Below are 13,758 nucleotides of genomic sequence, written 5' to 3'. Positions count from 1 at the left end.
GGAGCATATTCTGCCTTTTAAAAAGGTGTGAGCTCTTAAATGGAAAGGAAAAAGAGGACTACTACGATAGTGCTAATAAGAGCCGTAGTGACAGTTGAGAGCCTAAATATATAGCAGCAAACATTTAGCACAGGAACTGCTGCAGCTCTAATAAACAAACCCCCAGTCCTTGCTGCTCCGAAGACTACAGAGCATCCGAAGTGATAAACTACTCAATGAACATATGGAAAATGGAGGGGGGAACCCTGAAATCCAGCAATGTGTGGAACTGCAAAATAAATATTACCATAAGGATTGAGGTAATTACCTCAACAGCTAGAAGAAGAAAGATCAAAACAACGCATAGTTTGGGTAGATTTCTTTTTCTCATAACTATTCTCAGGTTCACAGATAGAAAGTGAGATATCTCATATGGTTTCAGATCATTCTAGACCAAAAAGTAAACAGCAACAGGGTCTGCTGTCAAGTCTGTCATTTAAGATACCTAGGTAATGCACCAAAAGTAATTGCAAAAAAGGTCTACTTCTACTGAATCCCAGAAACACCTGCATTGTAGTCATTTCACGCAATTACGCTTGTCAGGAGGCGATGCACGTCTGCAGCTCACTCCGCAACAACTTACTTAATTCAGGGGTAAAAGTACTGTGAAGATATGATGTGTCACTTCCAATAGCCAATGTCTGGATCACACTCCTTGTGTTTGTAATCAAAGACATGAGGGACTTCACTGTACTTCATTTTAACAGGAGCCAGAGGCAAAAGCTTACAATAGTTTGCATAACTATATTACTTCCTATTAGCAACCTTTAGTAAGGGTACTGACGGCTGCACAATTCTTATTGACCAGCTTTTCTGACAAGAAATTAATCCAACCCCCACTTTAGCTTTTTAGCCATAATACATCCCAAAGCTGTTTGCAAATTGTGAGGCAACTCTTCTGTGGCTGCTGAGAAAGGCAGACAGGTTAAGTGGTGAACGGCATCAATGTTTCAGCACAGGAAAGCGACAGCAACATTACCAGAGGGTTTTGCTCCTCCCACATACAAAAAACCCCACTCAGATCAGGGACTGAGTCTTCACGCCTGATCTTTTGCGCCTCTGACACAGAGAGCATCGCGTCTGCAGGGCACAGCTGCATGTATGAGATTCCTAGAAAGGAACAGGGTGGTGAAGCAAAACTCTGGAAGGTGCCAGCGAAAGCAAAAAGCCTCATCTGCAATCAGCAAAAAAAGCTCGGCACAGGCATTCTGTGAAGCAGGGAGACAAAAACAGATCTCTAGACCGCTAAGTTATTTAACATACAACTGAAGGGAGGTGTATGTGTGGGAACTTCCCCGGCAAACATCTCCCCCACAAATCAATCACGTGTGTTTGTATATGTGTATGTGCAAGACAGGCTACTGAATTACCGGTACATGGGCACACATGTGTGGGCAAGTGAGGCAGATAGCGATGGTGTGTGTTATCTAAATTAACCAGATGAACATGAAAGGGGAAGGGACTAGCACAGTGTACCCGTGTCTATCAGATCATACATGCCAGGAAGGGCAATACCTGCACGTTCTTTACCAGCCCTGAGGCTCCGGTCCCCCTTTCCCCATGCCTGATGCACATCCTAGTTTGCATTAAATTAAACAAAGCAACCCCCCGAACACAAAACCCTTGCCAACCTGGTCGCCGCCTTCGCCTTTTCTTGGAGCCAAAGAGTTTGACCCTGGAAAACACATTCAACTTGTTCTTGTCGCAGCTTCCCTTGCTCTTGCTGGGGCTGTTGACACACTTACAGGCATTGGACTTCTCCCGCTCCCTGGCTTGTCTCTTCTGGCGGATCAGGGAGCTGGCGATGGCTGCAGCCATGGCCGCCACCGCCCCGGCACCACTGGCGGGTCAGGCACGCGGGGTTTGCTTGCTGGCCACGGGCGCCGCAGCCAGCATGCTGCTCGGCCCGTCCCCAATGCTGGGGACGCTGCCGGGCGCCTTGGCCAATGCCACCCACCGCCAATCGGTTTGGAAGCCCAGGAGACTCCGGTGGGATGCTCGCACCAGAGCTCCAGGTCAAGATGCAACAGTTTAGCTCAAGCGTTTTTGTCCGCTGAGATCTTCCCCTTTTTATTTTCTGATGGTGTTTTATTCCTCCCAACTTCTGGCAGGGGAAAGTTTGCAGGCAGAGGTGAGCGTTTCTGTGGAGATGGAGCAGATCACTTGCAAGGCATCCCCCTGAGCTTCTCCAGATGAGCTATTCACATGCAGACATGGCACATCCACTTGGTGCAAGATCATTGCATCTCTCCTAGCCCCAATTTCTCCAGTTAACTTTTCTCCCCACCCATCCCCTCCCCATTCTAATCCCAGCAAACACCTGTTAGACTCCAGCAGGGGCTGTCCAGTTGCAGGGGTTTTCTGGATCCTTTTTCTTCCTCTCCCTTAAGAAGAGATCCAAAGCAAGCGGCGATGGAGACCCTGGGAGGAGGTGCCGATGCCTGGAGCCTCAGCTGTCTGTTGCTGAATGCCTCGGGAAGCCTCTTCCCCTCTGCTCCTTACAGGTGCGGCTGCCAGCGCAGCCTCCCCCCCACGGACTCGTTCGGCTTTTGCATTGCAACACTTGTCACCAGACGGTAAACAGCCAGAGCTCCCCTGACGCCTGGTCGCCGGCAGCCCAGCGCCGCGACTGCAGCAGCAGTGGTCCTCAGGCAGCGGATGCACGCACTCGCACACACCCCAGGAGCTCTGCGCTGGGTACAGAAATGAGGCGACGCAGCAAGCCCCTTCTCACCACCCTCCCCTCCTCCTCCTCCTCCTCCTCCTCCTCTTCCAGGCAAGGCAGCGAGCGGGAGACCTGCCCGGTAGCTCTTTGTGCGAGGAGTTGCGGAGGGGCCCCCCGGGTGCAGGCGGTGGGGAGGCAGGGGCTCGGGGGGGGCAGCCGGGGAGCACCAGCTCCCGCTGCCCACCCTTGCCGGCCCCACGGGCTGTGGGTACCTGCTTTTCACGGAGCCGCCTCCTGGGGAGGCGCAGACACCCAAACAAACGTGACTGCGATGAGCAAATAGCTGGCACCAGGTTTTGGCAGCAGAGTGAGGACACCTGGCCGGCGGCGGGAAGGTGGCTCGGTGGGGCAGGCAGGGGGGCAGGCAGGGCGACAGGCAGGACGACAGGCAGGGGAGCTCCCGCCATGGGTCTCCCCTGCTTTCCCTCATCCTTACAGGGTGACCCCCTCTCTGCCTCACTGATTTATCGGAGGCTTTTTGCCTCTCTTGCCTTTCCTTCCCACCCACCTGCTCTCAGATCCAGTTTTCTAGCAGAGACTAAGAAATCCTCAGAGAGGTCCATTTCCTTATCACTGCCACGTTGTCCCTCTTCCCTCTGACCCCTCACGGTGCCTCTGTGTCCCCCGAGGACAGGATCTCGTGCCAGCTGGGTTTATTTACCCCTGGCTAAGCGGGGGCCAGGCTGCGGGGGTACCAGGGCAGGGAGAAGCAGCGGTGCCACGATGCCGATGCCGGGAGCACAGCCTGGCACCGCACTGTGGTTAATGCCCTGCACAGTGGACACCGAACCCTGCACACATCCATACCCTAGGGTATAGGAAGCAGAAAGTCCTGGGAGTTCCTTTGCAACCTACCCTACCCCCTGCTCTTCAGCATGCTTTCAACAGCTGGAGCCTAAAATAAAGGCAATTCAGGCTGGAAACAAAGCAGCGATTTGCAACCCTGAAGGCAAACAACGATGGAAAGAATTTAGCCCGAGGCAGAGGGGATTTGCAGTCACTTGCAGGTGCTGAGGCAGGGTGGGATGTCCCATGCGCGGGAGGATGGAGGCTGTAGGCTGGTTCCTTGCAGGATCTGAGGCCAGCTGGGACTGCGAAAGCAAGGGGCTTCAGCCATCCAAGCCCGGGAGCAGCATCCTCTGTGCCCTGGACCAGTCCCAGGGCTCCCCTGGGTCTATAAAGACAGCACCGATGCAGGTGGGTTGGTGTGACAGTACTGGATTTCTGATGCGCTTTCAGACTCAGCCAGGCTTCTCAGAATACCTGCCCCTTCTTCCTCTCCTCCACACATACTCTGCAAAGCCACACAGTCCTCCCCTCCGTCAGCGGGGTTGCACACTGCGGTCCCAGGCAAGTGCTGTGGAAACCATGCCACCCAATATCTTCACTTCAAAGAGCTCAATTCAAAAGCAGCTGCTGCACCTCTGCAAATATTACAGTCCTTTCCCGGACTAGAAACAGCTCACAACAGGCCCAAATCTATCTCCTCCAACCGGGAGTTCCTGCCCCAATAAAACATACTGCGTGGCCAGGTCTTGGTAACAGAAATGCCCATAATGCACAAGTTTTAACACAATGTCTGACTAAAAGTATATGTGCCATCACAGCCTGAGACCTCGACAGCTGACATGGTATACCGAATTTGGCAGCCCCACATACCCACCCACAATACCACTTTTCTGCAAAATGTATACATGAAAAGGTGCATATACACACTCACTCACCTTTGTTTACAAGGCACTTTATGGCATCCCCATATTCATATTAAAGAAATACTAAATTCTTATTTGGGTCAAACGGCAGTGTAAAAATAACTGTAATTCACAAGTTCCACCACTACCCTAATCTGCCAGTCCACATAAGACATGTGAAATCCAACCCAAGAGACAGCCAGTTGGATATTATTAGCAATAACTCATCCTACTCAACTCACCGGTAACATACTATGAATTTTGCCATCTTTCCACTTCCAATACAGTCATAAGTGAGACTTGTTTTTCCTGAGACTCACTCATTACTTCATAAATATTCTCAGTTTGGAATGCAGCGTTTGATCTTCAGATCAAAGTGAAACTGTCTCATTGTGATCTGTCCTATAGGTCAGATGACATTTCATTTTCACAATGACTAACCAGAACTCAGAATTTGGCTAACCTTGAAAATTCTGGGAAAAAGCAGTATATAAAAGCAGTATTTAGGATATCTTTCTGCCAGCATTCCAGCTTGCATGCTTAAAATCCATACAGAAAATTCATTTGCACAAATGTTCCTTGACAGAAAACTAAAGAGAAGGAATAAAAATAGCATATATGCATAATCAGATTTAAGTTTCAAAAAACAGTCCTCTGGTTTTTTTTTGCATGATCAACCTCTCCATCTATCGGTACTCCTACAAACATGTCTTCATTTACTATAAATGGCACATGAAAATGAAGATCTTGTTGGGAAAACGTCTTTGGTACAGGACCAGTCTTTGGACTACTTCAGTGTTACAGATAAAAAAAATCTCAAGGAACAGCTTTATTTTCTTTGAACAGCAAGAGCTGTTCACTCCCCACCATGCTAAAAAGGTAAAATAAAATAAAACAACATTCCAAGTGACTTTTTGAATGTAGAAGACAACCAGACACTCCTTGAACAGATCTCTTTCTTTGTGTGTGATCATTGTAATGGGGCACACTTAAAGCTAACAAGTAAATTGCCAGCCTCATTTCAATCAAGAATTAAGCATCCTTTAAGAAATGAGCATGGGCCATACCTGTACTCTGTTACTGTCAGAGACAGGGCCATGAGCTACCTGGAGCTGGGATCTGACCCAGCAGCAATTCCACTGTTTTGAAGTAGACAAAGATCTCATCTGCTTTTGATTTATGTTTTTCCTTCCTAGTCTTCTGTTGAGTTTATGCTGATGATTATTTAAATGATTCTGATCATTAAAATGTACTTGAACCTCCAGAAGTTGCCTGGATTGGGCAAAGGTAAATCCTGCAATTTGGTACCATGCCCCCCAAGCTGGACTGGCTTTTCAACTAACACAGGACATGGTTTACAACCAACACAAAGCATGCTGCCCTCGCAGCCTGGCTCCTGCAAGAAAAGGCATCAAACCCCCATTGCTGGCCCAAACTGCAGGCAAGCACCATTGGCTGCTCCATCAAATTAGAGGAAAGTGCAAAACTTTTGGGTTTTGCTCCATCCTCCTTTAACCATTTCCACTGTGACAGGTCCCAGATAGGTCCTATATAAAAAGGTAGGTGCTGGGCAAAACAAACGCTGCACAAAAATTGAGACCAGAAGAAAAATCACAAGCCAGCTTCAGACCCCACTGCCATGAAACAAGCTGCAAGTTTTGATGAGCTGCTGTGGATTTGCAGCATGCCTGGTGCCAGCTGCAGCCTGCGAGCAGAGGAGCTTCTTTCCCCTCACTGCTGATCGCCTATGCTATTTGGGCACATGAATGTCAACAGATGTGATCGAGCGCAGAGCAGTGTATCGGTGCAGCACTGCTGTCAGAGAAGGCAACGGGTGGAGGAGATATGGCACTTTCTGGCTGCCTGTTCAAGTGCACTGGTGATTGGCACATGAGCCCCACGTGTGACTCGCAAAGGGACCCAAGCTCCTCTGTGCCCTGTAGAAGCATTAACGATTCTCATGACATGTTGCCATAAAGCAGGAACTTACTGCCAGTACCTTGGGCTAAAATATCCCATCCTCAGACTAAACAGCATGTTCAGTTATTTCCTCTTCCCCTATAAACAAGTACCAAAAGATCTACAGTAGGTCCTATATAAACAGGTAGATGCTGGGCAAAACAAATGCTGCATGAAAATCAAGACCAGAAGAAAAAACACAAGCCAGCTCTAGACCTCAGTCCAGCATAAACCCCAAACCGTCCCTCTCCTCTTACAAGGCTGAAGCTGCTTTGGTGTCACAACAAAATTTCAGCCTGGCACGGGATGTCAGGAGTCCCTCTCAAGGTTCTTTTGTTCTTGCTGGGGTAACATGCTACTGCTGTTACAGAACAAGCAGAATTAAAAAGCTTCAGGAGTCAAATCTCTGGACTATTTCCACTGCCAATGCTCCCAAAGAGCAGAGAATGATTTTCTGAAAAGTGCCACCAGAATTGCTTCTCTCTTTTTTTCAGGTTGAGATAAACAAGACTTCATCCAGCCGGGTATGACACAGCAGCGCTGAGGCCCCCAGTGATTTTTCGCTCTTCTAAGTAAACAGAATTACTATTCACCAGGAAACACAGCTGTTCAGACCCAAGCCCCGCATCACTTAGCTCCTCCGTGAAACATCCCGTGGAAATGACTCAGCCTTTCCTCTGCAGCCAGCTCCGTGGCTGGACACAAGCGCTGCAGAACGGCGAGTGTCTGCTTGGGGGATAAGCACGGTTTGCTGGCCAGCTCACTACCCCTGAAAGCCTAGTTTTACCCTAGAGATGAGCCAAATTCAGAGTCAGCTAGAGGTTTATTTCTGAATGCAAGTTGGAAAAGAAGGTATTACTGGAAGATCTGGGCCTTCAGGCAGCTCCAGACCAAAAGCTCAAATTTGAGGATACTTTAGTCAACAGACAACTAGGCTACCTTAAAATTAACCTTAATAGTGAAGATCAGCTTCAATAACCAACTTCAGACCTTCATATGAGCTGCACTGCTGTAAACAGAAGTATTTTTATGCCGAGACCGTAAGGGCACTTGTAAATAGTGATGTGGCTGTTCCTGTGTGTGTCTGTGCCCTGATTCTTTGCAAAAGTGCATTTTGCAGCCCTGCTCAGTAACAGGAAACAAAAAAGTCCCAGTGACACCAGTGTAGACATGTCGCTTGAACCCATTTTATCAAAGAGCTCACTCATCGTTTGTGTGAAGCGCAGTCAATTCAATAGCTCAAGGGATTAGGCAGCTGGTTGATTTTTGTCTTCTCAGAGTAGAGAATCATGAATCCCAGTACCAGAAGAGATCCCAGTACAACTGGTGCACAGGACTGGATGTGCCAAAACTGGCCCCCATCCAGCAAAGCAGAGAAACATGTCTCTGTCTTCAACGTCTGAGTCATCCCACTAAGACTACTAAGATATTTTAAAAATAATTATGCACCCTATGCATTACAAAAGGTTCTCATATCCTAATCCTGTTCTCTTATCAGATCTGCACAAGTCTGCTAGAACAAGGTTCAGTGACTCTGACAAGAATTTAGGCCTCTTCTTCATGACTGACGTGCCCTGCTAAATGCTCAGGATGGCCATGAGATCTTACATCAAGAACACCAGATTCTCAGAGAAAATACTAATGAGAGAAATCCCAGTTCTGCCCCTTCCCAGCTGTGAACTCTGATTCCTCTACAGCACTGTCTCAGTCCCAACTGGATTTGATCTGACCGTGTCCCCTGATGTAGCAGGCATTATTGGAAAAGGAGGGCATTGTTTGAAGGTAGAAAAATGGAAATATTTTTGCCTAGGTTAATCCATATTCAGTCATCCCAAAATGTCAACCACAAAAGATCGTCTATCCGGCACATAAAAGATCAGTGCCAATCAGCTGGGAAAGGTCACAGAACAAACAGAAGAGATCAGCTCCCACAGCTCTGCAGGCTCCCAAATTGGGAACACGTTATTCCGGTGTCTCGGGGGCCCAACCTGAGCCAGGAACTTGCAGCAGTGACCGACCAACTTCTCTCTGCCTACCACAAAGCCACAGCAAAAAATACTCTGGAGCCTCCCACATCAGTATGCACAGAAGTATCTGTTCATTCACCTCTCAGCATGATGACTCTCAGAATCATCAATGTAAATGACAGCATATCATCCCTGAAATATTTACATCTCAGCATGGGACACATGAGAAGTGTGGGCTATATGCCACTGTCAAACTTAACATAAGGCCACTTTACACATGACAGAACACTGTAAATAGTCCTTCACAGACCCGAAGCAAGTTGCCTGGAGATTGTCACATTACTCAAATGGATCTTTTTCCACCTTTTCATAGATCTGATGGTTCATCCTCTGTCAAGAGCTTGACAAAAACAGATACACTGGGTCTCCACTGAGTTGGAGCCTCTGAGAGTTCTCCTCCTCCCACCTGAATCCAAGCATTTCTACCAGCTTCTCATAGCCATGGCCCTTGCTTTGCTCAGAAGCCAAGTTCTGCCCCATTGTTTGACTTCACATAACTACAGAGCCCAATTCGCTGCAGTCATGATGAATGCCAAACTTGCTGCTTCCCATTGCTGTGTTAATGATGTAAGACCCATCTGTTTTCTAATAACGAAACCAAATTACCCGGGCTGGGATCAGAAGAGCCTGCGATGGTTTTCTGTGACTTACCTGACCACTGAGATCATGGCACCAAGTTCGCACAGGACAGATGAGAATATGAACAGAGCTGGTCACAAATGAAAGGGACTTTGAGCAAAAAGTACAATCTCTTGGGTGGAGGCAGGGCTCGCCAGGAGCTGGAGTTAGACCCTGCACTGGGTTGCTGCTTCTACACATGTGCAAGTGGGGCCTTGCTCCACTCACTGCCATGGAATTGCAACCAGTTTACCTGAGCAAAAATGCTGCCCTCGGTTTCAATAACCGGAAGGAAGGAGCATCCTTGAGGATTAGGAAAAGGACCATGAGTCTGAACTTCTGCATTTTGTCTCTGTTCACCATGTAATTATAATCATAATAATAGTGACGCAACAAGACATATCTGACCTAAATTCAGTGATGTAACAAATTTATCTAAGCTCATCTGACCAAATATCTGGGCTGTACAATGAAGAAAGAAGAGAGAAAGCCACCTCCAGATGGCAATTCATCCCCATCCAAAAAAGCACCATTATTTTCACAGCTGCATGAAGGACAACACCACCTCTGGTTTACTGAACTATCATTGCAGGCTGATTCAGACCGTAATCTATGTAATACATCTTTATAATAAATAATATTTACCACCATCAAAACTAAATAATCACTTAATGAAGGTCTATATAGCTCAGTGTCTTGCTTCTGGCAGTGCTCAGTAACACATGTGACTATAAAACCAGCCCTAGTAGTCGCACAGCTGCACTCCCCACACACACATACCTTCCAGCCGTTGGCCTCATGGCAACTCCAGGCTTAGCAGGAGCTGCTGAGCAAGAGCAGAGCAAAGGTGACATCTATAAATCATACAGAGATTTTGAGGTGAAAAATACAACTTATCGTAAGTAAACAGAGGAGAATTCATTAACATAAGTTAGATGCACTCTTTTTGCAAGCAACGCTCACAAGTAACATTGGCTAGCAAAACAGAAACGGGAACCACAAGCCAGCCTTTGCTGTATTGGATTTAAATAGGTCTGGAGATTAGAAAAATTGTGTATGCAAATTCTACATGAGCAAATTAGAAGAAATTCAGAGAAGTGAATTCAGAAGAGGAGGCTAATAGTGGAACATCTGCTACTGCTCCCAGTATTTGCATTAGGCGGCTGGGTACATTTCTGGGGACTCAGACCTCATCAGAAAGCACAGAAAGGTTTTGTTGCTATGCAGAGAAACAATGCTCAGAAATCAGAGCAACAGATACGAAGCTGCCTGAACTGAGCACTGTTATTCCTTGCGTAAACCCAGCCGAACTACAATAGGGACACATTTGCTTGTACATACGTAAGGATAACTGTCCAACTTGTAGCTGCATTTCTAAGTAAAACCACCATGAAACTAGTAGATTAAGCTGCAGAAGTAGATACAAATATAATACCATGATTTTAATTAAATTCCCAGGCCATACATATGGCCTTCGCAACTCCGCAGTCATACTGTTAAATCATGCTGAGCTAAACTCACAGCAGAGAGACATGATATTTAGCAGAACAAGATATATCATCAGGATTTCTGCCCTCTTCCTTCAGCCCTTTGTTTATCATTCTCATTTTCCACCTCTTCCTGCCAGGATCTTCTTTCCTTCTTTCCTTAAAAATTACAAGATGCTTCTAATGAGCAGTAGCCACAAAAGCCATCGGTATCTGAATGTCCTTATCCTTCAGTTGAGGTCAACCTAATCTTGTTTACAAACAAATGAACAGCTTCATCTACAACACAACATTCCCAGGCCTGTGAACTTTTGCTGGGAAAGAAAGGACAAGGAGCAGAATTAGAACCTAAGGCACAGAACTAAGCCTGCTAGTTTGTAAGACGTTACCTTGGCTGATCTTTCAATGCCGTCATTCAACCAACTCCACTCAGCGCATTCCATGTAACTCTAATGAAGGGAGAGTCCCTTGCATTTTCTTGCAGCTATGAGAGGTTAAAGAGTCTAACTGTAAGATGGCACCTATATGTACAGCTGCACAGGTAAAACAGGCAGCTGTCTACAGAAATAATGAAATCCTGCAGCAGTCTTTGAGGCCTGCAGGGATTCCCAGACTGTTCCCCTCATATGATTGGAGCAAGACACACGGCTCCCAGAGGTTGCTGGTATCTGTATTTCCTCTGGATTGTAACTGGGATTGGGTGGCTCAAACCTCTGCAAATATGGGTTCTACATTCATAATATAGACACCTAAATACAGGCATTTTTTCTGCCTCTCTTTTTCCCAACTTGCAAATATGAGCAAACTCAAGATATTTCAACAATGCTGAGATGCACAAACACCAGGGAATCAGAGTAGAGTTGTTGATGTGGCGACAACCTTCCACCTCCCACAGCCCTTTCTTTTTTTTTTCCAGCTCTGTAATATAAGAAGTGTCTTACTCAGTGACTATTTTTAAACCATTATTGCCATAAATTTTAGCCTACTTAAAAAAATTCTGATGTCAAGTCTTTTCGGGAGGCTTTTGGCAAAATATAGAGGTTCCTGTACAGGAAGAATGCTGTAAAACATTAATTGTTCAAGTTACAAACCAAACAAATGGGACAGATTTCCAGTGCTTTCAGTCAAAAAACCAACCGTATAAAATTACCGCTAAAACCAGGAACAAGAGGGACACCTAGAGTTAGTTCTTACAACTGCCCCACCAAGGTCATTCACTTTCTTTTCCAGTTTTGTTTCCGTCACTGGTGATATTTAACTACAACAAACGTGCACAGTGTCTCCAGCTGTAATTAACAGCAAACTCGAAAGTGCAGGGTTCAGGGGAGCAGAGAGAGCCGCTGTGATTTTGCATTGAAGGCTGTGGGTTTATATATTTAACCAGAGCTAAGCGGAGCCTGCCCCCCTCTCGGATGTACCCCTGCCCGCCGCAGGCGATGGGTCCCGGGGGCGCCGACACGCGGGGAGGGGCCGCCGCTGTCCGCGGTGCTGATCGGCCGCGGCGCCGCTGTCCGCGGTGCTGATCGGCCGCGGTGCTGATCCGCCGCCCGGGGCCCGCCGCCCCGCGTCGTGTCCCGCTCCGCCGCCCCCCGCACCTCCTACCTCCGCGCAACGAGTCCCCGGCCCTTTACAACCAAGTTTACAACCAAACGTCAAAAGCCATAATCAACTGCCAGCATTTCTTTTGTATATCTGGTATGTAGACAGCGTACTCAACCCAAAAGCTAACCTACAGCAAAATCTTTTGACAGTTTCAGACCCATTTTATCTTCACCGCTACCCCGCTACAAAAAGTTACTGCTTTTGCAAAAGATCAAGGAGTTTTGTAGTAAATATTCTGGATTACACATTAAGTGATTATGTTTTGTACATGCATTTTTAACCTGCCAAAACATTGCAGATTTTTTACTACACATACTATGCTTTACTAGACTTAAATTTACAATATTAGTTTCAAAGAGAAAAAAAAAACAACATGGATGCCATGTGCAATGTCATAAAAGTTGTTTGATAATCACGTCAAGTTATTTCTAATAAAGAATGATATATGTGCCAGATAGTTAACACCTATCTTTCACAGTTAACATCTAACTCTTTGTACACACTGCCTATCAGATTATTGTCTGATATCGGGGCATTTTCTAAGAGTCCTTGGATTTGTTTTTCTCTTCTAGCTGTAGGGCGTTGGTTCTTACAGTAATCTGATCGTTTCACATACCAAATGCAGAGAATATACTTTTTTTCCCTTATTAAAGAAAAATAAATCACACCATCATAAACATTTAGCTAAAACATTTGCAAAAGAATAGAGAAATTCTGTTGGTTTTGTATTAAAAATGTTTTCAAGTTATTAACACCATAACAAGATTGCCTTCAGTTGCTGTTAGGCACAGTACCCTCATGAAAGGCAATTAGAACTGGAATTATAGTTTGTTTTCTTTAAAGCAAGCTTTATAGCTGACAAAAAGCTTGGGTACAAATTTAACTATATATGTCGTGACAATGTTTATAAAGCCATAAAAATCAACCTGTGCAACATTTGAAACACATATTCAAACAGGATAAATTTGCTGGTTTAGCAGCATATTCAGTATTTTTACAGCTCCGGTCGGTAGGAATTAACAATAACACTTTCCTTTTCCTTTTTAAATAGTGTATTTTTAGAATTATCAAATAAAATTCATGAAGTCATAGAAAAACCACATTCTTAATATTAATAAATATTAAGCTTTAATTTCTTTATATAGTTTACCATCTCTACAGAGGATTAGTTGCCAGGAAATACCTCCTAGTTTTTTTCCTGTTAAAATATTGCTTAAATACATCTTACCTGAATAAGACTTTCTTAACCCCAAAGCCATGCTGCCTTACAAGCTGCTCCAACCCAGACAATTGCAGTCTACATTTGGAGCAGACACACAGAGAGTAGATCAGAGAAAGTTTAAGGCATATTTAAAGTATCCTCTAAGGTACTGGCTAGAAACATCAAGCCCATACTCGCGGTATAGAGAGATCATTAATGGGCATTAGTGACAGACCATTATGACTTTCAGAGATCATTAAAGATTCATAATGTAGCTGTATTGTTCTGGCAACATCTAACCATTTCTTGGACATAAATGTACATTTCTCCTACATGATTTACTTAAACTTATTATTTTTGAGTGTCAAATTTTATTTTCTGCCTCCTAGAATTACAAAGAATGCCTGTA

The 13,758-nt window shown here is 45.6% G+C and overlaps 1 protein-coding gene across 4 annotated transcripts in view; it reads right to left on the bottom strand.

Annotated features, from left to right (window-relative positions):
• FGF13 (fibroblast growth factor 13) overlaps positions 1-13,758 on the bottom strand; it is a 262,685-nt gene that overhangs the window by 59,389 nt on the left and 189,538 nt on the right. The window contains exon 1 of one of the 4 annotated variants that reach the window (XM_064462927.1): positions 1,671-2,337. The exons of the other annotated variants lie outside the window; for them this stretch is intronic. Coding sequence (XP_064318997.1) covers positions 1,671-1,857 — 187 coding nt within the window. The 5' untranslated portion in view covers positions 1,858-2,337. Of the gene's footprint in view, positions 1-1,670; positions 2,338-13,758 lie in introns of those variants that run through there. 4 annotated transcript variants of the gene reach the window in all.

This window comes from Phalacrocorax carbo, chromosome 11 (assembly GCF_963921805.1).
Source record: "Phalacrocorax carbo chromosome 11, bPhaCar2.1, whole genome shotgun sequence".
Lineage (NCBI taxonomy): Eukaryota > Metazoa > Chordata > Aves > Suliformes > Phalacrocoracidae > Phalacrocorax > Phalacrocorax carbo.
The sequence above is the reverse complement of the archived record's forward strand: the minus strand, read 5'-3'. Positions and strand labels throughout refer to the sequence as shown.